Genomic DNA, 27,156 nt, shown 5'->3' with positions numbered 1-27,156 from the left:
AAAGCATCCTGATTTTGTTGCCTATGATGTTGTCATGACACAATGCTTGCAGAAATTTCTTTCCCAAGCCTGCCAATATTTTGAAAACAAAGAAACTACATACTACATAACATCAACATAACATCATTACTTTTTAAGACACAGGGAAGGCCATGGGGCTGAACAGCTTTCTAAGCATAATAGAATTAACTCAACCACAGTAATCTCAAGTCTTACAGGGCATTAACAACATGATCATTACACATATGCTTGTGCTTTGGGTTTTGCCTGCTCTTTCTAGAGTAAACAGAACTCTAGAGACAGGGGCTCTTCTAGTCGTCTTCCCTCTCTTTATGAGTCAGTTCCCAAGCAACGCAACTTCGTCCCACTAGCAGCCAAGCCCTTTCTCATTCTCTCTACATCTGGCACATGCAGTGGTTTGCTACAGCAGTCATGTGTTCACTCAAACATTAAAGAACTCCATTTCAGATTTTAACGTTCAAACATCCCATAAAAATATGAAAAATCCCTGAAAAGATTACTTTTAAAAATGAAAAGTTTCAGAAGTCCACCTGTGTGGACCCGTAAGTAAAGCTTACATGGGAAAAGTAAATTCCTTTACCTTCCTATCTTCCAGCCTTCCAAATTCCTACAATAAGACCTGTGCTGCAGGCTTACCCAACTCACAAAAACAACCCAACCAAGGAGCTATAAGAAATTATGTCAAACTCAACCATTCTTTCCAGAGGCTACACCCTTTTCCTCTAAATGGCTGGACAATAACAATTTAGAACAAATTACTGCCAAGAACTACTTTATAGAGTTTGGGGGTCAGAAATAGGTATTCAAATGTAAGCAGGGTAACTAACATCAAGAATATCCTGAATATTTCTATTTAGTCATCCACAGCTGAAAAAGTCATTTTTCAAAGGGTTTGGCAGTGAGCCTGGACAGGAATGGGGAAGGTTCACCATGCACTTCCTCCTCTACTTGGTATACAATGCAGGGGACACAATCCACTTTCTCAGGTGCCTGTAAGCTGAACCCTGGCACCGCCGAAACCTTAGGTTTAAACACATACTTCTCTTAAAAACACTGACTTTTGGGCTGGACACAGTAGTGAATGCTTGTAATCCCAGCACTCAGTCCAGTCTGAGTTATCTAATGAGATCTTCTCTAAGAAAAGAAAGTAGGAGTGGAGAGGGAGAGGAAAAGGAGAAAGAAAGGGGGTGAGAGGGAAGAGTGGAAGAAGAAGAGGGAGGGGAAGGGAAAGACCCAATACTGACTTTTCTAACTGTGAACAAGCAGAGGTTGTTCAGGGAAACCTTAACTGTTGTCTAGAGGAAAAAATATATTATTGCCAAAAATAAAGACAAGAGGAAACTTCTAACAGAAACTTTATACAACTTCTGGCTTGCAGTATTCACTATGGAATTATAAATAATTGCAAAGCATCATTAACAAATTGACTATTAAATTATGATAGATATAAAGTAGAATATTATACAACCATTACAAATGAGTATATGAAGCTAGGTAAGAGTTTTAGGTGTTCTGGCAGAAATTAATGGGGAATCTATTTTACTTATTCATATTTCAACAATAGATTATACATATACATATATACAGAGCTCTGCTTTTATAGTCACAGGAGAAAGCAGGATATTATACAGAGAAAATTCATTTTTGGAGAATAAGGAAAAAGGTACTTTTTTCTACTTCAATTCTATTTACATTTCCTCCTTCTTTTCCCCTCCTCCCCCTTTGGTGACATCCTGGGCCTGGTTGCTGTCCCTGAGCTTTTGTGCTCAAGGCTACCTCTCTCCAAGTTGAGCTACAGCTCCACTTCCAGCTTTTCTGGTGTTTAATTGAAGATTAGAGTCCTACATTTTTCTGCCTAGGCTGGCTTGCAACTGTGATCCTCAGATCTCAGTCTCCTGAGTAGTTAGGATTACAGGTGTCAGCTACCAGCATCTGGCTTACATTTCTTTCTTTCTTTTTTAAATTATTGTAAAGGTTACCTAAGTACATAAGTAAGGTAATGAATACATTTCTTTTACATTTCTCATGATGAGAATTAATCATTCTTATCCTTTCTAAACTATGTACAGGCTACCTGTTTAAGCACTAAAACTAAAATCAGCAAAACTTGGTCTCAAAATCCTACTCTGAATAAAGCACATTATGTATATTTACTAAATTATAGCTTTGGAGATTCTCACCACGCCCCAGGACCACTGACATTATTCTAATGATAACATCTCAACGAACAGATTTCATAGCTGTGGCTGTAAACTTTGGAAAAATCATCCTGAGAAACAAGTTATAATCCCAGCAGCTGTGGGATTCTTCTTTGCTGGGCGAGGACCCTGATTAAATATCCTGTCTTTTCCTTTCTGATCAGTATGTCTTATCTTGCTTACCTGACTGGAAGAGAGAACCAAAGCAAATAAGAAAAGCATCTTGCAGTATCGAAGATCGCTTTCCTCTCCCTCACACCCTTGCAGGTGCATTGAGCTGGACAGACTGGTACTGACAGATGCTCTAAGCCTGTGGGGCTGCCCCTCAGGGTGCTCTACAGCCCAGGCAGCCTGTCCATGGCAGTAAAAAAGGACCTCCGTATGGAATATGGAATGAAAGCAGACCTAACAAGTAATTGCAACATAGGCAGCATTTTTTTTTTTAATTGTCGGTTGTGGGGCTTGAACTCTGGGCCTGGGCACTGTCCCTCAGCTCTTCAGTTCAAGGCTAGCACGCTACCACTTGAGCCACAGCGCCACTTCTGGTTTTCTGAGTGGTTTACTGGAGATAAGAATCTAACAGAAAGCCGGGCGCTGGTGGCTCACGCCTGTAATCCTAGCTACTCAGGAGGCTGAGATCTGAGGATCGCGGTTCAAAGCCAGCCCGGGCAGGAGAGACTGTGAGACTCCTATCTCCAATAAACCACCAGAAAACCGGAAGTGGCGCTGTAGCTCAAGTGGTAGAGCGCTCGCCTTGAGCTGAAGAGCTGAGGGACAGCGCCCAGGCCCAGAGTTCAAGCCCCACGGCCAATAAAAAAAAAAAAAAAAAAAAAAAGAATCTAACAGAGTTTCCTGCCTGGGTTAGCTTTGAACTGCCATCCTCAGATCTCAGCCTCCTGAGTAGCTAGGATTACAGGTGTGAGCCTCCAGCGCCCAACACAGCAATTGTTTTAAGCCCTTAAATCAATTTCTAAGTCATCTATGTGATTGGAAATCACATGACAGTTCTCTACAGTGTAGTCAATACTCTAGACACATATTTCTACACATCTGGAGAATCACTGACAAAAGATTCTTAAGAATATTCACCAGGGAACCAAAACCACAAGACTTCCTCCAACAAAGTACACACTACATCAGCTGGGAGGTTTAAGCAGTTCAATCTATACAACTTGACCATGGATCAAGCAACCCAATAGATAAGTGAGCTATTAGGATAGCAGAAATGAATGTAAGGTAATGAACATAATGTTGAAATCGTATATGACAAACAGTGAACAAAAAGAAATGTAAACCTCTTGAGTTGAAAAGCTGCTGTAAGAAAGAATTATCTTATTTTATTGACTTTCTCAGCATAACTTAGCAACAGAAATTTGAGGGCAATACAATCTAATGCAATCTCTCTTAAGCAAAGCAGTCCAAATCAAGCTGTTAATAGGAAAATTAAGCTCATATTCTTACAGATAATAATTATAAATTAAGTAAATTAGAAACCAAGCATTTTATGGAAACAGCAACTAAAACCACACATTAAAAACCCACTAAGTATTAGTTTACAATCCCTTTAACAGATCATTTGAAAGGCTCAATTGTCCCCTTTGCAGTGTATGTTGGTTGCATCTGCAGCTTGATTTAAAAATTATGTGCCTTTATTGTACTGAAGAAATTCCAAGAGAGAAGGCCAACCTACTCATTGATAACAACACAACCATTTCTCACATTCCTCCATTACAAAGTCTACTAAAGCACTTGACTTTTGTCCAAACTGCCACAAGTTTAGCTAATGGTATGAAGAATATAAAGTTTTCTGTAGTTGGCTCACAGGTTAACTTCTTTTCTACTCTGTTCAAGGAAAACCTCCGGATAACATGAACCAAAAAGAATACATGTCATTTCAAGTCACATTTCTTAAAACCTTCCACTGGCACCTGCCTCCTTTACTCATTATCATAAATAATGTAGAAAAAAGGGTTATTTTGCAAAGTACATCTTCCTTTGTTCCACCCTACAGCTGAAGTTAAAATACACCTCCCAAGATTTATGTTTAGAACCTCTGCAGCTAGGTGGGATATAATTTTGAACAGAACATAATTGTTCTGTACAGATGCCTTCTGGAAACCACACAGCCATAAAACGTTAACATTTCTTTCCTCATCAGGTGGAACATAAGTTCATCTACAGGGACAGATAAAGAAGAGGGTTCAGAGGAGACAGATAGTGCATTTTCAAGTCAAATGGAGGCAAGAGATGCCAAGCTCCACACACACATTAACAGCCATGCCTGGTGACAAGACCTCTTACCAGCACTGGGCCTGGACTCTCCACTTCTACCTCTCCTTGAGCTGCATCCTTGTACTGCAGAGGAGACTCGATCACCAGCTCCTTTTTGACGCTTCTACTGCTTGTCCTGCATTTATCAGCCTGCATTCTTGCCCAAGGCACACGTCACAAAATTTGCAATGAGGACAGCTTCAAATCCCTGGTCGTGCAGGGCTCACACATGCCAGTGGCCTGCAGAAGGAAGGGAAGCTATCTTCTCAGGCACACGAGGTTAGCCGCACTAGCTGGGTCTGCAGAGCCTGCAGGGTGGGACAGCATGACAGCGAAGGCCAGCCTCCAGGGGTGTTACGACTGCGTGGAAAGTGGGAGGCTCCCGCTTGCTGGCCAGAGAAAAACAAACCCTAAACTGAACAATGCACAGTGGACTGTCTCTCCAATAAAGACCAGCCTCATTGTGTCTGTTCCACACAGTGTGGGCCTAGTCAATCCCAATTCAAATAGTGCAGTGTTTTAAAGAAAACCAGTCACAGACTCCCTCGTAATTACTTCCAATCTGAAGCTCATGAAGCTCAGGAGTCAGCTAGGTTGCCTGGCTGCTCTGACAGCCTTATAGTTTCAGAATGCTTTCATTTGTGTTATGGCTAAACACCAAATGCTTGGCAGACGATCAAAGCAGAAGGAGCAACCAGCCAGGGTGTTCCCATGAGGTGCTGGAGGAAAGTGAGTTTCTCCCGGCACAGCAGCAAAACTTAATGTATCTACTATGTTATGCCACAAAGATCATAGTATGCTTAATAAATTAACAAAGCATTTACTCTGAATGTTTCCTTTGACCACATGTTTTTGGTACCAGTACAAGGGACTGAGAGGCTCATACAGAAATATGAGATAGAATGTCTCTTCCTTCAAGGAACTTGGGAGCTAGGAGGGAAGACAAGATGAAAAGACAGTCTGAATGGCAAATTAAGAAGTAACAGAGACATACACAAAAGCATCCACAGGTGGCCAGTCACTATCCCCTGGTTCAATAGTGATAATATACAAAATGTGTCCTCCTAAGAATCATCTGGTTTTATTAACTCCTTATGCTAATGGTGTGATTTGTTTTCAAAAGTCATCTTTATGTAAAATTAAAACAAATTTATTAAAGAATTCATTAAGAAGCCTTAAAGATGGGATTAAATATTATGTTATATTTTCTGGGGTGCTTCAGAGCTTCTCTCATTTAGTTCTTATGCTTATTTTTTTGAAATCAGAAAATACTGAATTACAGATAAGAAGCAGAAACAGTCAGTAAACAACAAACCAAGTATCATACAGCAATAGTAGATACAACAGGTACAGTACACCCCAGGAAATATGAAAGGTAGCATACAAGATACCAATACCAATCCCCACTTTCCAGGCAAGGCAGAGCAATGACCACTTGTTTCTCCTCTCTAGCAGCACTTGCCTGGGTCACTTTACTTCGGCAGATAAGCTCAGTGTCTGTCACAAAACACCAGGAGTCCTGAGTGAGGGTATCAGTTACATAATGAATAACTCTGTTAAAAAAAAAAAAGGTGGCTTTTATAATTTCTTAAAAGCTACTCAATTTTGAAACCTTATTATTAAAGGTAAACAAAGGTACTCTCACCAAGCTCCATTCCAAGCTAACAGGGCCCAAGAATTTTATTTTGTACAGTTACAAGAGAATAGGAAAAACAGGGTCTGAATCATATTCATGTAGGACTGAAATAACAACTAAATAAAACTTAGAAATGCCCTAGACAACAAACAAAGCAGGTGAAAAAGGAGGATACAGCAAGCCTTTAATACATGAAGCCCAAGAAAAGCACAGCCTGAGCAACAACCCCAAAGCCTTTGCAGTGCCTCCAAGAGTTCTCAATCACCCACTCTTCCTCCTATTCTATCATCATTAGCTCCCAGAGTTCCCAGACTTAGGGGGAGAAACGCTATCCTATTTGTTAAGTCAAAATATGCTGGTAGTATACAAGAAATGAGAAAGAACTTAAAAGTATATTACTTATTTGAAAATGTGTCCTAAGACATGTCTAATCTCTGCAAAGGTACTAACTTAATCTTCATAACTCTTTTTTTTTTTTTTTTTTTGTCAGTTGTGGGCCTGAACTCTGGGCCTGGGCACGTCCCTCAGCTCTTCAGCTCAAGGCTAGTGCTCTACCACTTGAGCCACAGCGCCACTCCCAGCTTTTTCTGTGTATGTGGTGCTGAGGAATTGAACCCAGGGCCTCATGCATGCAAGGCAAGCACTCTACCACTGAGCCACCTTCCCAGCCCTAATCTTCATAACTCTTAGGTAACACAGTTCCCATTTTTACAAAGAAGGAAATGGAGGAACAGACAGCTTAAATATATAAAGAGGGCTATACAGCAAACAGTGGCCATAGATCTAGTATGCACACTCACATAGTCATGATACTTGTGAAGCAGTCTACTCTGTTTTCAGACTAAAAAGGATAACATGGATCCCCGACCAGGAAATAACTATCCATAATCACAGCATCTGGGTTCGATCCCATCAAGGAAATTTAGTGAAGTAGTAAAAAGGTCTTTAAATGGTCTTCAAATGCAGGTACAGAGGAGATGTTCATTTAGTCGTGGTTGCTGTTATTGCTGCTGTTATTCCAATCTGAAGAAATTAAGTCTTTTAATTCAAGATTCTGGGTATTTGGCCTAAAAAAATGCCACCAACAGTGTTGCTAAAACATATCACAAATAGTTTCGATTAAAATCCAGCCATTCTTCCCTCTTGGCTGCTAGATTATGACAGGTGCCTTCAAACATCCATCTGGAACCCACATGATCAGGCCATGAGCCAAGCATCTTCTGGAAGGTTTCCTGTATTTTTCAAAAATTTTTAATGATGATTTTATGTTTCTTTTGTAATCAAGAAAAAAACTTTTAACTGGGTTCTAAGCAGCCAGGTCAGAAAGGCAAACATAATTTACTTAATCAAAAGTTCCATAATTTACTTCATTAAACAGGCTAGGCTTTAAGGCAAGTAAATCTCTAAAAGTTTTTCACAAAGAGATTTATGTAGAGGGCTGATTAATACACTAGCCAAGGTTCTCAATTTGCAGTAATAAAATTCACACAGTTGTCCTTACCTATCACAGAGAATTATATTGAGTAATTCCAAGAGCAACTCAATCTTCTAGTCTATCACTTTCAAGTAGGCCCAAGTCAGAAAAGGTGAAAATTCTGGGGCTTAGGAGAATGGAGATGCTATTGTCTACTGTCCCATTAGGAAACTTCTCAAGCCATTCAAAGTTCTGCTGTTCTACGCTACTCATTAAAGATGCATTAAAACATTGTACATTGTACATGATACAATCCTCAGATTCTAAATCTCTGAATAGGATGTGGTTTCTTTAAAACGCTCAAGACTAGTGTCTGAGAATATGACTATGACATCTGGTCAGCTCAGCCACTAGAGGAAATGCCATTTCAAGACAGGAAGTAGGTAGCAAAGTTTTCCTTTACAACATTTCTTTTTTTTTTTTTGGATCCAGTCGTAGGGCCTGAACTCTGGGCCTGGGCGCTGTCCCTCAGCTCTTCAGCTCAAGGCTAGCGCTCTACCACTTGAGCCACAGCGCCACTTCCAGCTTTTTTCTTTTTGCTTATGTGGTGCTGAGGAATCGAACCCAGGGCCTCAGGCATGCAAGGCAAGCGCTCTACCACTGAGCCACCTTCCTAGCCCTTCCTTTACAACATTTCTAACTACAAGGTGTATGTCAAGACTCTGGATTCAATCTCCAAAAATATCACTGAGCTCCTACTGTCTAACATGAAGTGTTTTTACACTACCCACTTTTGCCCTTAAATATTGAACACATATAGTAACATATACTACCTTACAATAATGAACACATATACTAACATATACTAAGTATATTGATCTATATGTTAAAACAGAACACAGTAAGCCCTATAGTGAAGCACTTCCAAAGCAAGATGAACAAATATTTCTGTACATGGGTTTCAATTCTCAAGTTTTAATATGCATTTGAGTTATTACACAGGTTGGACACTCAAAACCAGGAAAACTGTATGGGCAATTTTTGACACTAAGCAAGGCTAACTGTAGTCCCTATGACCTCATTGTCCTCTCCCTACAGTAAGAACTTCTGTCTAATTCTGAGAAGCTGAAAACCTTGCTCCTGTCCCACACCCAAGAAACTACCCTTAATCTCCCATCCTGGGTGAATTCACTCCTCCTCTATGCAATACTGTGTCCTCTCTTAAGTAGCTTTGCACACTCTACCTTTTATTACACTTGTTCCTATGAAAGTTCTGTGAAACTGAATTATATCTTTTGTTGTTGGTGGTGGTGGTCATAGGACTTGAAGTAAGGGCCTAGATGCTGTTTACTACTCTACCACAGCTCCACTTACAGTTTTCTGGTGGTTAACTGGAGATAAGAGTCTTCTGGACTTTCCTGTCCAGGCTGGCTTTGAACAGTAATCCTCAGATCTCAGATCTCTCCTGAGTAGCTACAATTACAGATGTGAGCCACTAATGCCCAGCTCTGAACTGCATCTCAACCACCTTGGAGTCTCCAGTGTCTAGAGGCTGAACACACTCAAAATGTGTCACTGAATACTAGTGTCAATGTTGAACCACTGGTCACCTTTAACTCTAAATGTTGTAATCTAAATGTTGTAAAAGTTAAAGGCCTGAATTAAGGCAACAGCTTAAAACCATTCATAAATCAAAACCCAATGAATAATTGACTAACAGTTAAAATGTCTCTAAGCTCTAGCTAATAAAAGTTCATCCTACAAAACTTGATAAACATTTTTGGTACAAAGGTATGCTTTGAAACAGTGCAACTAAGCCTTTCAACAGTGCAAATAAACTTGTTTTTAACCAATGAAATTGTATTTGTGTAGCTAATAACCACTGAGGAATAAATATCAGTAATCTCAACTGAAAGGAATTTATTTTAATTTTTATTTAGGAGTTCCTGGCATACTGAAATGATATTTAAAATACAACAATTACTGTAAAGCAAAAGAAAACATATACATATGTGTTTGTATGTGTTTACATGTCTATTCCAAAGTGATCATTCCTTTATCTTGTTCCATAATCAAAAAATAATAGTAGAAATTAAGAAAAACTGAGAAAGGAAGCATATGACTAAAGATTTTCCACGATTCCTCAGCACCACATAAGCAGAAAAAGCTGGAAGTGGTGCTGTGGCTCAAGTGGTAGAGCACTAGCCTTGAGCTGAAGAGCTGAGGGACAGCTCCAGGCCCAGAGTTCAGGCCCCATGACTGACCAAAAAAAAAAAAAAAAAAAAAAAAAACTTTTATTTTTTCAAATAAAGGTACTGGATATTTTCTTCCTAAGTAAAATGCATCATTCGAGTATAACTGGGAGACAAATGTTTATTTTCCACTTCTCCCCATGTCTAACTCCCTCCTTAAGTACTCTAATGAAAAACACAGATTATCACTTCCCATGTTTATTGTTTGTAAAATCTCCATTTGTATCTGCTAAATTCACCTAAGGCAAGTTCTATTAGGGTTTAAAAGGTACAAATCTAGTAGACCATGGTGATTTATAGTTAACAGAGATGGAGCAAGCCTGCAGGCAGGAGTTTCATGGCTCTGATTACTCCCAGAAGCACACATGCAGTCAGCTATGTATATTACACAGGAGAGAAGAGAGGGCAACTCTCATGAGGCAAATCCTGCACATATACTTCTAGAAAAAGGAAAAGGGGAAAGTCCACCATACAGAAACTTTGCAAAGGGACTACAGCATTTCCCTGAGTACTTTTGGCTCCATTAGTGTGCACTTATAAGACAATGATCAAGTACAGTAATACCTGTTTCCTAACAATTACTAGGAAGTCCCCTCATTAAAAAGCTGTAGGTTATATCCCTCCAATAAGATACTATCAGAGTAGCAATGATGAGATCTCCTGTCTTGTTCTGCTGTTATTTCCTTCACACTCATGGTGACTGGCTTCCTGTGTGACCTTAAGAAACTATCAAGGAATTTTTAGAAAACACAGCCAGGGTTAAGGGAGCTCATCCATTGTTACTTCTGAGTAAGTCATACCCTGAGAAGTCACATCCCCGTGCTTGTGAAATACGTAGCAAGGCAAAAGAACATCATCATGGATAGGCTATTTATTAATAAAAGTGCCTGGAGTTGAAAAAGCCAATACACTAGATGATGGGGTTCATGTCAAGGAAGGCCAAAGCTTCCCTGCTCTTTGCTGCCAAATCAAAACACGCATCACTGCATGGTGATATGCGTAAATACATCCAACACAATTGGCTCATCTTTTCCCACCCACAAAGAAAAAATTTATTTATTTTGCAGTGCTAAAGACTAAACCCAGGGCCTCTTACAGACTTTCATGTTAACTTTACAGAACAGAAGGAAGGGAGGGAAGAGAAAGGTGCCAGGATATGCCGAGACTGTACTCCCAGCGCAGGGCACTTAGTCAGCAACCCTCACGTAGTCAGGATAAACATGGCCCTTGAACCCCTCACTCAAGCCCTGAACTTCTGCACAAAGGACACTGCCTCTTCAAGTCTCACCTTCTTTTCTCCAGAAATCCTGTCAATTTGGAATGCTCCCCACCTTCTCCTGAAGTCAAAGATGTCAGGTACCCGCTCAACTCTGAAGGTTCAGCTTGAAAGTCCCTCTTTCATCAGGCCACAAATACTCAGACCTAAAGAATTTCTTCCCAGTCTGTACTCTAGCTAAAATGAGGCAGTGCAAGATTCCTTACCGGAGCTGCCAACCCTGGTGGTTGCATCAAGCCATTTGGGGAGGTTTAAAATAACAACAGTAGTAATAATAGCAGTGAAGACAACAGTAATAGTAACATAGATTCCAGACCCCACCTAGACCTTTTGAATTAAAATCTTAAAGCCTAAGTATCTGCACTTTTCACAGCTCCTTAGGTGATACTATGCTGTAGGCTTTGGCTCATCTGTGTTTTGGAATCATTTATCTTAACATGAAAATTTAAGGTAGGAAGAAGAAAGAACACCCACAATGCAGATTTGCTATAAGAAAACATGGATAGGCTCCCAGAAATGCCTGAGCACAGGTATGAAGGTATTTGGCTGAAAGTACAAGATAAACTGAAGCTAAAACTTCACTGCTACCACTTCCTCCCTGGAATGAAATATACAGATTTATTCCAATGTCATGGAAAATTTCCATTCATTTATGACTGGTCATTTTCTATATAGTTAACCATAATGAAAAAGGAAAATTCTGGAGTACTCTTCTAGTCTCCTCTTCCTCCTAAATTCCAACCCCACCACCAAGAAAAAAATACCTTTCATTTTTTAAACCTGTAAGAAAAGATCTACTGAACACAAGCTTCATACATCTCTCAAATATTTCCAATGGTGTGATCACATATAAAATATTTGTTAACACAATGGAATTCTATGCCTCCATCAGAAAGAATGACATTTCCCCATTTGTTAGGAAATGGAAAGGCTTGGAAAAAATTATATTAAGTGAAGTAAGCCAGGCCCAAAGAAGCATAGGTCCCATGGTTTCCCTTATTTGCAATATCTAGTATAGGTATGAGTCAAGCAGAAAAGGTCAGATAATGTGATGTTAGGAAAATGAACCCTTAAATATGTATTTTAATGTTTTTGTTTCTTTCATGCATATGTTTCTAACGCATTTATAAGATTATTTCTTTGTTGCTTTGTATGTCCCTCCCCCACAGTGTAACCCCCGCTTTCACTATATTTGATGTCAGTATAACATGTGGAGGAGATGGGGGCAAACAAGTCGTTTAAGGATTCAGGTGGACCTGTTGCAACAATGAGAAGTACAAAATGTCATGTCAAAACCAGCTTTACAATGTCGGTGGGGGGGGAGGGGGGTATAATTGGGTGGGGGGAGGGGGAAGGCTGGGAAGGGAGGTGAAGGGTAAACAAAGGAGGAGGCTGCAATGCTTGGTAAGAAATGTATGCATTATCCTGCCCATGTAATTGTAGCCCCTCTGTACAGTATGTTCTCAAATAAAATAAAATAATATTTAAAAAAAATAGAATGGAAGAAAGACAGCCTCTTCAGTAAATGGTGCTGGCAAAATTGGTTAACTACTTGTAGAAAACTAAAGCTAGATCCTTATATTATCATCCTGCACCAGAATCAACTCCAAATGGATCAAAGACCTCGGAGTCAAAGCAGACACTCTGAAAACATTACAGGATGGAATAGGAGAAACCCTAGGTCTCCTTGGCACAGGCCGAAATTTTCTGAATAGAGACCCGGAAACACAACAAATCAAAGAAAGGTTGGACAAATGGGATTGCATGAAGTTGCAGAGCTTCTACATGGCAAAGGACATAGCTATCAAGATCAATAAAAAGCCTACGGATTGGGAGAAGATCTTCACTAGCCATACAACAGACAACGGTCTCATATCTAAAATATACTTGGAACTCAAAAAATTAAATCCCCCAACAACAAATTCTCAAAGAAACAACTGTCCAATAAATAAGTGGGCTAAAGATTTAAAGAGAAACTTCTCTGAAGAAGAAAGAAGGATGGCCAATAGACACATGAAGAAATGCTCAACCTCCCTAGCCATAAAAGAAATGCAAATCAAAACAACATTGAGATACCACTTCACCTCAGTTAGAATGGCAAAAATCAAGAACTCTAACAACAACAGATGCTAGAGGGGATGTGGATAGATATTGGTGGGAGTGTAAACTTGTTCAATCACTTTGGAAAGTAGTATGGAGGTTCCTCAAAAGACTTCACAGAGAGCTCCCCTATGACCCAGCAATCCCACTTTTGGGCATTTACCCAAATGTTTACAAACAAGACCACACTAAAGCTACCAGCACAACTATGTTTATTGCAGCATTATTTACCATAGCTAAGATATGGAACCAACCCAGATGCCCCTCAGTAGATGAATGGATCAAGAAAATGTGGTATATATACACAATGGAATTCTATGCCTCCATCAGAAAGAATGACATTGCCCCATTTGTTAGGAAATGGAAAGGCTTGTAAAAAATTATATTAAGTGAAGTAAGCCAAGCCCAAAGAAACATAGGTCCCATGGTTTCCCTTATTTGCAATATCTAGTATATGTATGAGTCAAGCAGAAAAGGTCAGATAATGTGATGTTAGGAAAATGAACCCTTAGATATGTATTTAAATGTTTTTTTATTTCAAGAATTTGTTTCTAATGCATTTATAAGATTATCTCTTTCTTGCTTTGTATGCCCCTCCCCCACAGTATAACCCCTGCTTTCACTGTATTTCATGTCAGTATAATTTGTGGAGGGGAAGGGGAAAAACAAGTCGTTTAAATAAGGATACAGGTGGACCCGTTGTAACAATGAGAAGTACAAGTTGTCATGTCAAAAAAGAACTTTACAACTTTGGTGGGGGGGGGGGGAGATTAGGTGGGAGGCAGGGGGAGGATGGGAAGGGATGCGAAGGGTAAACAAAGGAGGAGGCTGCAATGCTTGATAAGAAATGTAATCATTATCTTGCCCATGTAATTGTAACCCCTCTGTACAGTATGTTCACAATAAAAAATAAAAAAACAAAAAAAAATATTTGTTAACAGTGTATTTTCCCAAAAGAATCTAGAACAAACTCCAGTGTTTTGTTCCCCACAATCCCATTACAAACACTGTCCTTGCTTATAAGGCAGAGTTACAAGCTTTCATTCAAATTCAGATTTGTGACTGATCCTAATAGCAGTGAATCTGTTTAGAAAAAAGTAAAGTGCATTCTAAGGATTTCCTTTCCCTCTACCATAAAAAGAATAAAATGCCAAAGTCACATCCTCCATATACATCCTCCATAATTCTCTGCAAAATAGGCCAGTAATGGAAAAAAATGCCAGTATTACAGGCTTAATGTAGTTTTCTTTCCTTTATTTTTGTCGGTCATTGGGCTTGAACTCTGGGCCTGGGTGCTGTCCCTCAGTTCTTTAGCTCAAGGCTAGCACCCTACCACTTGAGCCACAGCGCCACTTCTGGCTTTTTCTGCTTATGTGGTGCTGAGGAATCGAACCCAGGGTCTCATGCATGTGAGGCAAGCACTCTACCACTGAGCCAACTTCCCAGCCCTTGTAGTTTTATTTTATTTTCAAATACAATCTGTTTCTCAGACTACCTATTGTATTGATGTGATTTTTAAGAACCCATCTACTTCCTGATAGATGACTTGAAGAAAAAACAGTAAAATAAATTCAAAACCAGTTTTCTTTTGGTGTCATTTTTTAAAATTGTTTGTTTTGTTTTGTTTTCTCAGGCATGGGGCTTGAACTCTAGGCATGGGCACCATCCCTCAGCTCTTCAGCTCAAGGCAAGCGCTCTATCACTTGAGTCACAGTGCCAATTCCGGTTTTCTGGTAGTTAATTGGAGATAAGAGTCTCTCATGGACTTCCCTGCCGGGGCTTGGCTTTGAACTGTGATCCTCAGATCTCAGCCTCCTGAACAGTTAGGATTATAGGCATGAGCCACGAGTGCCCGACTGTGTCATGTTTTTATTTATGTAGGGTCTTACCATGTAATCCAGGCTGGCAATGAACTTGTGATCCTCCTGCCTCCACCTCCCGAGTGCTGGGATTACAGATATGTAATATCAGGTAGTATTTCTGAATTAAGCCAGTGTTCAACAACATTTTCTTCAAAATCTCAGTCTGAAATAACTGAAGCACATACTACTAGTAATTTGGAGTGAAACGTAAACTTTTTTACAATAGAACTAAAGCAACAGAAACTTAGGCAGTCTCAGCTTCCAAGTGCTGGTATGCTACTTCTCAGTTATCACTTATCACAGGGACACACATCCACAAAAATGAAGGCATCAGATCATCTGAACACCAAATTCTTTTCCACTCAAACTCTGCAACTCAGCTGGGTGCTGATGGCTCATGCCTATAATCCTAGCAACTCAAGAAGGCTAAGACCTGAGGACTGCATTTTGAAGTCAGCAGGGCAAGAATGTCCATGAGATTATCTTCAATTAACCACTAAGAAGCTGAAAGTGAAGCTATGATTCAAGTGGTAGAATGCTAGCCTTGAGCACAAAATCTCAGGGTCAGTGTCAAGGCCCTGAGTTCAAGCCCCAGTAACCACACACACACACACACACACACACACACACACACACACACACACACACACACACACACACACACACACACACACACACACACACACACACACACACACACACACACACACACACACACACACACACACACACACACACACACACACACACACACACACACACACACACACACCTTGCAATTCAGTGACAAATGTTAGTTATGCTTTGTTATACATCTATAGTTAATTGATTCACTTTAACCTATGATGACACTAATTTCACCATATACTGTGACTCCATACTTTTCACTACTAAAAAAAAAAAAAAAAAAACTTACAAACTTTCACCAAGGTTTCAAAAGAACCGAAAAGAAAATTCTCCTATAGTTAATCTGTTAATAGATTAATGATTCAATCACTTAACTATGAAGCACTGTGAAAGGAATAAGTCCAAAACATACAATCTAGGAGTGGAAGAGGTATCCAAAAGAAGTAAAAAAAGATATGAATTTTTTTTTGTATGTGTACTAGTCCAGGGGCTTGAACTTGGGACCTAGGCACTGTCCCTGAACTTTTTTGCTCAAGGCTAGCACTTACCACTTGAGCCACAGCTCCACTTCTAACTTTTTTGGTAGTTAACTAGAGATAAGAGTCTCAAGGACTTTCCTGTCAGGGCTGGCTTTGAACCCAGCCTCCTGAGTAGCTAAGATTCCAAGTGTGAGCCACCAAATCCAGCAACAATTTTAATACCAAAACTGTGGCAGGAACTGTCTAGACCTGCACTGTCTGGCATAGTAGCCACTTGCCATGTGGGAATATTCAGTATTTGGCCAGTCAAAATCTGAAGGTGTTATGTGTACTGAATTTCAAAGACTATGAACTTCCAAAACAATGTAAAATACTTTATTACTAGTTCATTATAGTTGAAAAACATTTTTACTTTACTAAGTTTACCTAAATATATTATTTGAGGCCATTTGATCTATTTCTTGAAATGTTCTTAATGTATCTAATATGAAATACAAAATTACATGTATAAATATGTATATATAAGAACAGCATAATTATATATACACACACAGGTATAGTCTTTTTATTAAACTGTGTAAGTCTAGATGGTACCCAATTCTATTACTTATTCCTGGGCAGAAAGAAAAAACACATTTTCTAATTTCCTTGGCAGGTATGTTGAAATGACATAATTGGGCTCAAAGGAGATAAAAAAATACGGTAGCAAGGTCTCTCTCTCTCATCATAAAACATGCTACTCAACACTCCTTGTTCTTTCTCCACCTATGGGTCTGCTTAATGTAGGAAATCTGGAGATAACACCTCTCCTAAGTCCACCCTATGGGTCTGCTTAATGTAGGAAATCTGGAGATAACACCTCTCCTAAGTCCACCCTGTCAAAGAACAACCACAACAGTAAGGAACCTCAATTCAGAATCATCACATGCAATAAGATGTACATCCAACAGAAAATAAACACGTTTAGTGTGCAGCTACTATAATTTGGTTACAGTAGTCATCCTACCTTGCCTAATTACTACATTGAAAAAAAAATTGCCACAGCAGGAGAGATGACTATCAGTTTAAGAGTTGTCAGGAAAAGTTCAGAGACAAGGTGTTATTTGAATGGTATCTAAAAGTGGTTGTTCTCATTTGAATGGTATCTAAAAGTGGTTGTTCTCAAACTCCACAGCATCAGGATCACTGAGAGAGCTTGTTAAAACACAGACTGCCTGGCCTCTCTCTAATCCTCTCTAGGGTGATCTAGCCAAGGGGGGGGGTTCCCCTAAGGGCACCAAGACCTCCCCTAGACCCACTCCTGAGCTGCCACGAGCCTCCCCTCCCACGCCCCCAACTTGGTAGGTCTAATTCATAGCTGTGGAATGTAGCTGAACACCTGAGTTCTAAGAAGCTCCCAGGTGCCATGTACATTGCTGGTCCTTTTAAGATTTCAGTGTGATAGAGTACAGTTGAAAAACAGTGACCTAAAAGGATAGGCAAGAGTCTGTGAAGCAATAAAGAAGAGAAAGGGCATTCAAGGGAAAGCAAACTATGTATCAGAAAGATGTGAGTGTTGTAAGAGCATGGTGGTGTGTCTGGTGCATAAAAGACTTTGGATAACTCAGCACTGGAGGGAAGACATTGGGAAGGGAGAAAGGGAGGAAATATGCAAGATGAGGTCAAAATGAAGAGAGCTACATCCCATAGCCAAAGCAGAGCCTTCCTTCCTTCCCACAGTATATGTAGTAATAAAAATGATTATATTATTCTAAAGTAAATCCTTCCATTAGCTGCAAACTTTCTGGGAAAATGTCAAGGATAAAGTTTTAAACCAAGTATGAAGTTATAAAATCCCAATACTTGAGCCACCCCTGTATTAGGGTCTCATGATATGACCTGATATTTGCTGGGTAAACTGCTTTGTTAAATAGAGTTAATACTTGCCTTCAATCCACTTCAAAGAAACTTTGGGGGAGTTAAATGTGGAAGAAAAAAATTTGTTCCTAGGAAAGGTATATAATTTACATTTGTCTATTCATTTAACCAGGTGCTAGTGAATGGCTGTTGAACATAGTCCCAACAGAAACCAGGCACACATAACATCTCCTGTAACTCTGATGATGAGGGCTCTCAGTTCTGCTACCTTGGCTGTTTTTGAGCACTAACCCTTAGTACTATCAACCTTAAGTATCAGGTACTCTAGTGTTTCTCAACTAGGGGGTGATTTTACTATCCTAAAAGGGATATTTGGTCCTATCTGGAGATATTGTTGTTGTTCAGGAAGTTACTGGGGATTTAAACTCAGGGCTTCACACTTAGTATGCAGGCACTCTAATGCTTGAGCCATGCTTCCAGTTCTTTTTGCTCTGGTTATTTCTGAGATAGGGTCTTGGCTCATTGCCTGAGCCAGTCTGGATTATAATCTTACTACAAATTTACTATTCTTGCCATAAACTAGGATGACTGGCACACACCACTATATCCAACTTTTGCTGTTGAGATAAGAGTCTTGTGAACTTTTTGCTCAGGCTGACCTGAAACAATTCCAGAGTGCAGATTACACTGGGCCTTGCTGGTGTTAGTAGGCATATTAAGGATTTTGTGTTCCACTTTAACTAATTTGAAGGCCATTAGCCTGCTTTAAGTAGAAAATGCATGTGGTCACAACTGTGTTAGGATTCAGGACCTAACATACAAATACAATGGACCATATATAGGCAGGCAGGTGGTGGATAAAACAATGAAGTAGAATGACATCACCTAGAAAGAGGATGCTGGCAAGGAAAATTCCTCAGTAATGCTACTGGTAATTACTGCTAACTGTCCTTAGACCATTTCCACAGGCCAAACCAGAACAGGATAATGTCAGAGGTCACACATCTTTTTCCAGATCCTGAATAGACAGGATGAACTGTTGACTAACAGCAATTTACTAATGCTGACTTCCATTATACCTTTTAAAGCCACAGTGAGCTAGGACCAATACTAATGCTACATAGCATTTTAACTCTTCAGACATTATACTTCACCTTCCACTTGGACTACAACTTACAGTTCCTTGTGTCATCCATATATTCCAATAATCAGTTTCAAAAAAAATGACTGACTTGGGATAACCTATTCCTTCACTTTCCTTTGTCTTATATTTTGTTAATAATGACTTAGAATTAATTTGCTCTGCCAGTGGTAATGCACCAGCACAACTTTCCACACAATAAAAGTTAGGTCTTCTGAAATCCAAAGAAATCCAAATGTGTACACTCATTTCTCAACTGTCTCAACAGGGAAAAAAATGAGTGTTCCCCTTTTATAAACTCTGACTATATGGTGAGTTGTACCACAGACCAGCAGGCACTTATTTTAGAGTACCCCTTATTCTATAGCACTCCAAGGGGTGCCTTCCCATACCACCTGAGGGCTCAACACAGCTGAGGAAGTTCAGGGAACATAGAGAAATCTCAGCAGAGATTTTATACTATCCACTTGTTACTAGGCATGCTTCCCCACCCCCAGATCCAAACATAAACATGTGAAAACTGAGGGTGAGAAAAAGCTCACACATTTAACTCAAATTTCTAAATGAAGCCTTCTAATCCTGCTGAGCCCCTCACCTCAGAAATGTTTTTCCTAACAATCTCTGTAAGGAAGAACTCTTTCAAGGGCTGTAATAACATGTCTCCTGGTTAACCATGACATTCCCATTTGCCACATCTGAAATTAAAGTAGATCAATGATGAGGTGAAAGAAAGTTGGTCATCAAAATCACAGGGTTGTCTGACATCTTTCCTTCTCTCAACACTTTTCTTCCTCATTAAATGCACATTACACCATTTTCTAGGGATACATTTCTTTGTGGGAATTCTTTTCTCACCTCTGCACACTGCTGATTCACAGTTCATTGAGATTCTGGGTGGTCAGGAATACTCTAGTTGCCCCCTCATTTTGTACATATTTATTATACAATAGAAAACACTTCCACATGGGGCTCATAAGAGAACAATATGTTGTTTTCTAACCTCACAGGAAGGGGATTTGCTCTGTCTAAGTGTGGTATTAGCTCAGCATTCCCCTGTCCTCACCCCCTCTGCCAGCACAAATCCCCGCTCTTTCCCCAGGATCTGAGGCAAAAGCCATTTACTTTTACCCCCAAGTATTACTAGAATGGTAATACAAGTGATACCATAGTACACAATGAGACACTGTCCTCCTGCACTTGATGGAATTATACATGTCACTGATGACAACAGCTGGTGTGGGACCCAGAAAGATGGTGAGTGAGACTTAGGATAGGAGAATTGGCACCTGGCAGGTAAAAAGCCAACCAAAGTGCAACAAAGCCTCACACGCATGTGTCATCTCATTAAATGAAAAGGAAGCCCCATGAAGGTAGGAAGTGCCCTGCATTAATGACTCAGATTGTACTTACTCTCTGGATATCAACTGACTGTTGACACCAGACAAAAAAATGGAAAATGCCTGTCACCAATTATGTGATGAGCACTTGAAGGTGCATTTTAATCTCTAGGGCACTTAGAATATTCCTGGCCTTGGTTTACATCTGAATCATGCCGACAGGGAACCCAAACCAAGCTGACAAAGCACTTTTAAGAATTTCCAATCCAAGAGACTTGGTCAAATCCATTAAGACAGAAGACATGCGGTAACTGAAACTATGGCCTTGGTCAGCACCTTTTCCTTCTAGACCAACCTCCTGGCTTCTCACCCAGCCAAGTTCTTCCTACATTAAGGACAGCACTCCAAAACAGGAATTCATGCAGCTACTGATAACCAGCTGCTTCAAGAAGAGGCATTGAAATTGTGGAATGTTCAGCTTGCTCTCTATTATTTCATGGCAATACAGACTGTCCATTCTGGAAGACAATCCAAAGCTATCAGATTGGTCTATGAATCTGAACAATCAGATTCATCTTCTTCATGGTGTTTCAAGTATAGGAGCAAAGCCCTCAAGTCCCTGGAGTAGACAAAAAGGGAAAAGCAAACTTAGCCTCAGTTTTGTTATGTGAATCACCTAGCCACAGAGAAGATAGATAGAAAGTCAAAGATAGATATCAACTCTCCCTTTACCTTCCAAATTCAGTCATGGACTCTGAAGTACAGGCACACTGTACTTGCAAATGAAAACCCAGTATAGCAATTTCATGAGTTCCTCAGCACTCATTCCAACTAATTAATTAATTCTGCACATGGGGTGAAGGGGTGTATGCATGGCCCAGAACACAAGTCATAGAAGCAAATTATAAACACAAAAGCATATGTGTGCACACACGCATGCGCACGCGCGCGCACACACACACACACACACACACACACACACACACACACACACACACACACACACACACACACACACACACACACACACACACACACACACACACACACACACACACTGGAAGGTGACCATGGAAAGGATACTACAACCATTTTATAATATTGACCAAATAATAAATTTTAATTCCCTAATAAATTGAACTTTTTTTTTCGTGGGTGGGGCTTGAACTCATGGCCTGGGCACTGTCCCTCAGCTCTTCAGTTCAAGGATAGTTCTCTACCACTTGAGCCACAGTGCCACTTCCAGCTTTTTCTGCTTATATGGTGCTGAAGAATCAAACCCAGGGCCTCATGCATGCGAGGCAAGCATTTTACCACTGAGCCACCTTCCCAGCCCATAAATGGAATTTTTAAATGATGAATTCTTCTGTTTGTTTCAAGATCATCTAAGCTCTCTAATTGCCTATTTTAAGCCAGATCCGACATGTCTGAAACTGCAGCAGAGACAACATAAACAGTCATAAAAAAAAAAAAAACATCAGTTTTCAGGGTGTTTGTCTTTTTTTACAGAAGAAGGTGGTTGGAATTTATAAAAATGAATATAGTTTTAAATTTTTGTTGCATTAGAAGTTGTTTTTAAAATGCAGACCATACTTGCATACTTTGCCTTTGGACAATGTCCAACACTTTTCAGATAAACACACATCTGCACAAAGGATCAGATTTTCCACTTGTTTTACAACACTGGTCACAGAGAATATGATTTGGACAGAAGCCTGCATCCTCTACAACACAACAGTGTGGCCTAAGAGGTAGCTGAATACTAAGGGTGAAAAGTGAAAACGGAAACTCAGCATTGCTCTCAGGGACCAAGTTCCCAGGACCAGCAATGCACCTTTGTTTGTTATTTGGCAAAGACCTGATGAAATCCCACTGGAATTAACAGAAAAGAACCAGTCTAAGATAATGATACCTATTTGTAGGGAGTAGCTAAAACATTCAAGACTCTGCCTATCTTCTATGCCTTATTGCTCCCAATCTCCAAATCTGATCTATAAATGCAAGACAGTCAAGTATGAACAAGGCCTCTAGGAGGTAACATAGGCAGAAGGAACTCTTACCTGCCAACATGAAGAGATATTCTCATAGCCCTTTTATAGATTTCCTTTGGTTACTATTATATCCTTCTGAGGACATGGCATTCAACTCTACACAGAACCCAGAACACCAAGAGGCTATGGATTTCAATGTACAAGCAACATCACACTACCCTCTCATAAAAGGCCCCAGGATTTTAGGCCCACCAATGCAATCTACAGGTATTTTTGGTCCACAAGAACAGCAGCCAACCCTCCCAAATCAAGGTTCCAGACTCCTAAACTCATCTTCGTGGTAATACCATAGCTTGCAGGTGGAAAGACTAGCAGAGAAGGCTAGTCACTAAGAATTCCATGCTCTTCCCAACTGAAAATTGTTCCAGCAAACCAAATATTGGAACTGCCACCTATTTGGAAAAGACATAAGAAAAATGCGATAAGGCTCTCTCCTGTAATTGAAACAAAAATCTAAAGTCATACAGAGACTGGCATACAGGTTCCATTCATTCTACAGATTGGAAACAACGAACTGCCTCCAGAATTCCCCCTCCTCTTAGTTAATGAACTCTCTTCTAAAATGCAAATATTCTTTGGCAGATATCAGTCTGTTAGCTATTTATACCAATGGTGTGACCTTTTAAAATCAGATAAGAAACTACATGTAGCTGAGATCATTCACACAGAATCTATTAAGTTCTCACAGCAAAAGGAGGGGGAGTGAGGGTACAGTTCATGAGCCACTCCGAGGATAAGGCACTGTAAAGGGGGCTCCAAAGGTTAAGACACAATACAAGGACAGAGGACAAACAAGGAGGGGAAAGAAGCTCCCCCACATTTGCATAAATGTCTTCTACCTGGTGGAGTTAGCAATGGCCTCTCTACAAGAAAAGGCTTTCCAGTTGTCAGGGATACCTTAAATACTCATGTGAGGCCTCTCCTCTGTACTTCTATCTTACTACTACAAAACTCATTTCTTTTGAGGATATTAACCACATTACTACCTTTTACTTACAGGCTACAATAAAATCACATAAACTTAATGTCAAAAGTTTTGCTCTAGGTGAAAGGCTTTAAGTAATATAGCTTTCCCAGAAGTCTTTAATACAGGGAACACAGGAATTGCTGCATTCTCCACGTACAAGATCCCAATTCCCACTGGAAATCCCAATGCTGGTAATCCAAATGGAGAAGAGTTATGTTCACATCCACTCTTGGGCATGGAAATGAGAACACACAGAAGTTTGGAGCCCATACATGCTTCATGGCTTTCCCTTTCAGTTTCTCTCATGTCCGGAACAGGAAGCAAGATGTCTCCTCCACACAAAGACCTGATGTGTACTATAGTGTCATCAGCCTTTGGAGACATTCTGACCTGGCTTTCACTATCTAATCAAGCCAATGACCAGCAGATGGCTGAGAAAGGAGAATCATGGCCTTCCTAAATGCCAAACATGGCATGGAGGCATCAGAGGGAGCCACCCACTACTGGGAGCCTCAAAAGCATACCACAAGGCATGGGCAGATTGGGGGGAAGCTTTGGGCCTTTCCTTGCAGTAGCTCCTGTCAAGGTCCTGTGCCTTGCTTAGTATTCTCATGGCCTGGGCTCCTTTCTTATTGATCTCTTAAACCAGAAGGCCTCATGGGCTCTCACACTTTACTTATTAGACAGCCCTTCCTGCTGGGAACACAACTCTATATACAGTTCTATAAGTGATAGCCCACTAATGTACAGATGCCTCCATCTAAATGCACCAAACCTCAAAGCCAGCATTTCGGTATCTGAAATCTTCCTCTCCATCAGCTTCAGTCTTACCCATTCCTCCATGTCCCACACTCTGCGGATGGCACCTTGGAGGTGTCCAAGGTAGAAAGGTGAACATTCACTACTTCTTCTCTGGTAGCTGTCCAATCTCTTGTTGACTTCTCTTAAAATCCAAGTACTTCTCTCCATCTCCACAACCACTTTAGTTCAGCCAGGTCACTGTCATCTGAACAATCTAATGAGTGTTCCTATTTTCAAACTCTCCTTCTCTAACACACTATGCAGTCTTTTTTAACACAGAAGTATCTCTGTCTTATTTAAAATTTTCAGTACCAGGGCTGAAATCCTAGCATTTAGAAGTAGAACAGAACATGCCAGTTCAGCTCTTTTTTTTTTGTCAGTCGTGGGACCTGTACTCTGGGCCTGGGTGCTGTCCCTCAGCTCTTCAGCTCAAGGCTAGCGCTCTACCACTTGAACCACACCGCCACTTCTGACTTTTTCTGCTTATGTGGTGCTAAGGAATCAAACCCAGGGCCTCATGCATGTGAGGCAAGCACTCTACCACTGAGCCACCTTCCCAGATCAGCTCTTTTTTATTTAGTGTTTTTAAAATTATTATCTTTAAGTAGTTGCACAAAGAAATTGCCATTTAACAAAGCAGTTTATGAATACAATGTATCTAGATCAATGTCACCCCAGATCCTATCTTAAAATAAATCCTTTAGTATATGGCTCCACTAAAATGTTGGAATAAAGTTCCATTAACACCCATTCTAATTTGGTACTTGTCTATCCAGTTCACTGATGACTACTGTGCCTCCACAACTATCTTTCCAGCCTGATAAGGCCCCTCTCTCACTGTAGAGTACTAGCAGCCCCAAGAAGGCCTTAGCAATAAGTGGGCGGGGGTTCTTGTTTATCAATAAATGTCACTCTTACCTCTTCATCTGATTAAATAGTTCCATCAGAAATCCCTCAGAGGTTCACTTGCTACATGTGCTTACTCTTATGGCCCAGATCCAACTTGTGACTCTGCAAACCCTCTAAAACCAGTGCATGTGGATTATTAAGTTGCCATTTAAGAACAAGTTTGAGAGTCCCCTTCCCATTGCTTTTCAAAACTAAAGCATAAAAAATAAGAACTTGTAAGACTGATCCTCCAATGTCATTGCCTATTTCCTAAGTCTAGAAGATACACAGGAAAAAAACCAAACATGTAAAACTAAACAAACACAACAATGGTATTCAATGGACACTAGGTTGAAAATGAACTATACAACTTGTGGGTGGGATGGAGGGGAAAAACTGGGAGTGAGGCCAGAGGTGACATTATCCAGAGAGAAATATACTCTTTACCTGACTTATGTAACTGTAGCCCCTCTGTATACCATCTTTATAAAAAACAATGCAAAAAATTAAATAAAACTATTTAGTATAAAAGACTGTTTTATATATATATATATATATATATATATATATATATATATATGTGTGTGTGTGTGTGTGTGTGTGTGTGTGTCTGTCTGTCTGTCTGTCTGTCCATATCTGAAAATCCTATAAACAACTCATCAATGAGTCTGCAAATGCAGGGCTTACTCAAGAAGAGAACATATTAAGTAGTTCTAAATTGTCCCTTTGCTTAGGTTCACAAGTCATACTTTTAGAGTTTTCTAAGATGTATTTTCTCCTTGGCTAGGAAGCAAACACATTTTTTTTTTCGCTAGGTAACATTTGAAAAATAGCACAGTACCCTTTTACCCAATATTCTAGTGCTGAGCTGACAACAAAAACTACACAGACACAAAAATACATAGCCATGTGTAATTATACACATATACACATGCTACTTCATGTACACATATAAGATCTAGATGAGGAAGGATATTAATTATCTTTAGGATTTAAGTAATATATAAAGGAAAGTCTAGAGTTTACTCTTCATTTATAAAGATACAGATATATTTCCTATAGACATGCACAGACTTTAGAAACTCAACACTTCTGTTCCTGGCTTGCTGAGACTCCTTTGCTAGAAAAGACTGGATAGATGGGAGGGTGGGGGGTGGGAGAGCACCACACCAATGTTACTGGAGGATGCAGCTGCTAGAATGGAATTTTCTTTCATCGAAATGCACCAGAGAATCCATATAAAGACAAGCTTGATCTGCTTTAGGAAAAGGCTACTTCCTGAGGAAAGAAATTTACAAATACTTTATAGCAAATGTTAACCCTTTGTTCTGAATCTCAGTCAATATATATGTTTTGTAAGACTACTTAATTCTGCAACTTAGTATAGTCTATATTCTATTCTAAATTTTTTAATTGAGGTTTTTGTCTTTCTCTCAAAATTTATTTCTACTTTTTTCCTGAATTGCAATGAAGTTGGCAGCTAGAGAAGAACTTTGTTTTTATGACTCACATGAAATATAGTACTAACATAAAGCGTAGAACATAAACATATAGAAAAATAAGAATAATAAACATATAGAAAAATAAAACTTGGAAAAATAAGTACTGGAGGTAAGTAGGAAATCAAATTGAGGTCACAACTAAACTATATCCCCAAGTAAATTCTAAGTTTACCAATGTAGGGAAGGGCTAGCTAGAAATTATTTTAAATCAACTAGTAAATAGGCCTCTGACATAACAACTCAACTCTTAACTGATAAAGCAACCACACAGACAGTATGTAAATAATTAAGCATAGCTATGTACCAATAAAACTTTATTTATAAAAACAAGTGGCAGAACAGATTTGACCTACAAGTTGTAACTTGCTGATCCTTAGGAAAACACTAAAGAAACAAAATAAATTCCAAAAGAAAATGCACATGAATATCCGATCTTAGATAGGTAAGATTTCTAAGCAGAAGAAATCAGATTGTTA

The 27,156-nt window shown here is 39.7% G+C and overlaps 1 protein-coding gene across 14 annotated transcripts in view; it reads right to left on the bottom strand.

Annotated features, from left to right (window-relative positions):
- The window catches only part of Dock9 (dedicator of cytokinesis 9), a 259,631-nt gene that overhangs the window by 160,050 nt on the left and 72,425 nt on the right, over positions 1–27,156 (bottom strand). For 5 of the 14 annotated variants that reach the window (XM_070002704.1, XM_070002703.1, XM_070002694.1 and 2 more), the window contains exon 1: positions 4,521–4,782. The exons of the other annotated variants lie outside the window; for them this stretch is intronic. In XM_070002704.1, the coding sequence (XP_069858805.1) occupies positions 4,521–4,646 (126 nt within the window). In that variant the 5' untranslated portion in view covers positions 4,647–4,782. Of the gene's footprint in view, positions 1–4,520; positions 4,783–27,156 lie in introns of those variants that run through there. 14 annotated transcript variants of the gene reach the window in all.

Source organism: Dipodomys merriami, unplaced genomic scaffold (assembly GCF_024711535.1).
Source record: "Dipodomys merriami isolate MVZ:Mamm:240054 unplaced genomic scaffold, mDipMer1.0.p SCAF_6, whole genome shotgun sequence".
Lineage (NCBI taxonomy): Eukaryota > Metazoa > Chordata > Mammalia > Rodentia > Heteromyidae > Dipodomys > Dipodomys merriami.
Note: the sequence above shows the minus strand (reverse complement) of the source record. Positions and strands in the feature narration are given on the sequence as shown.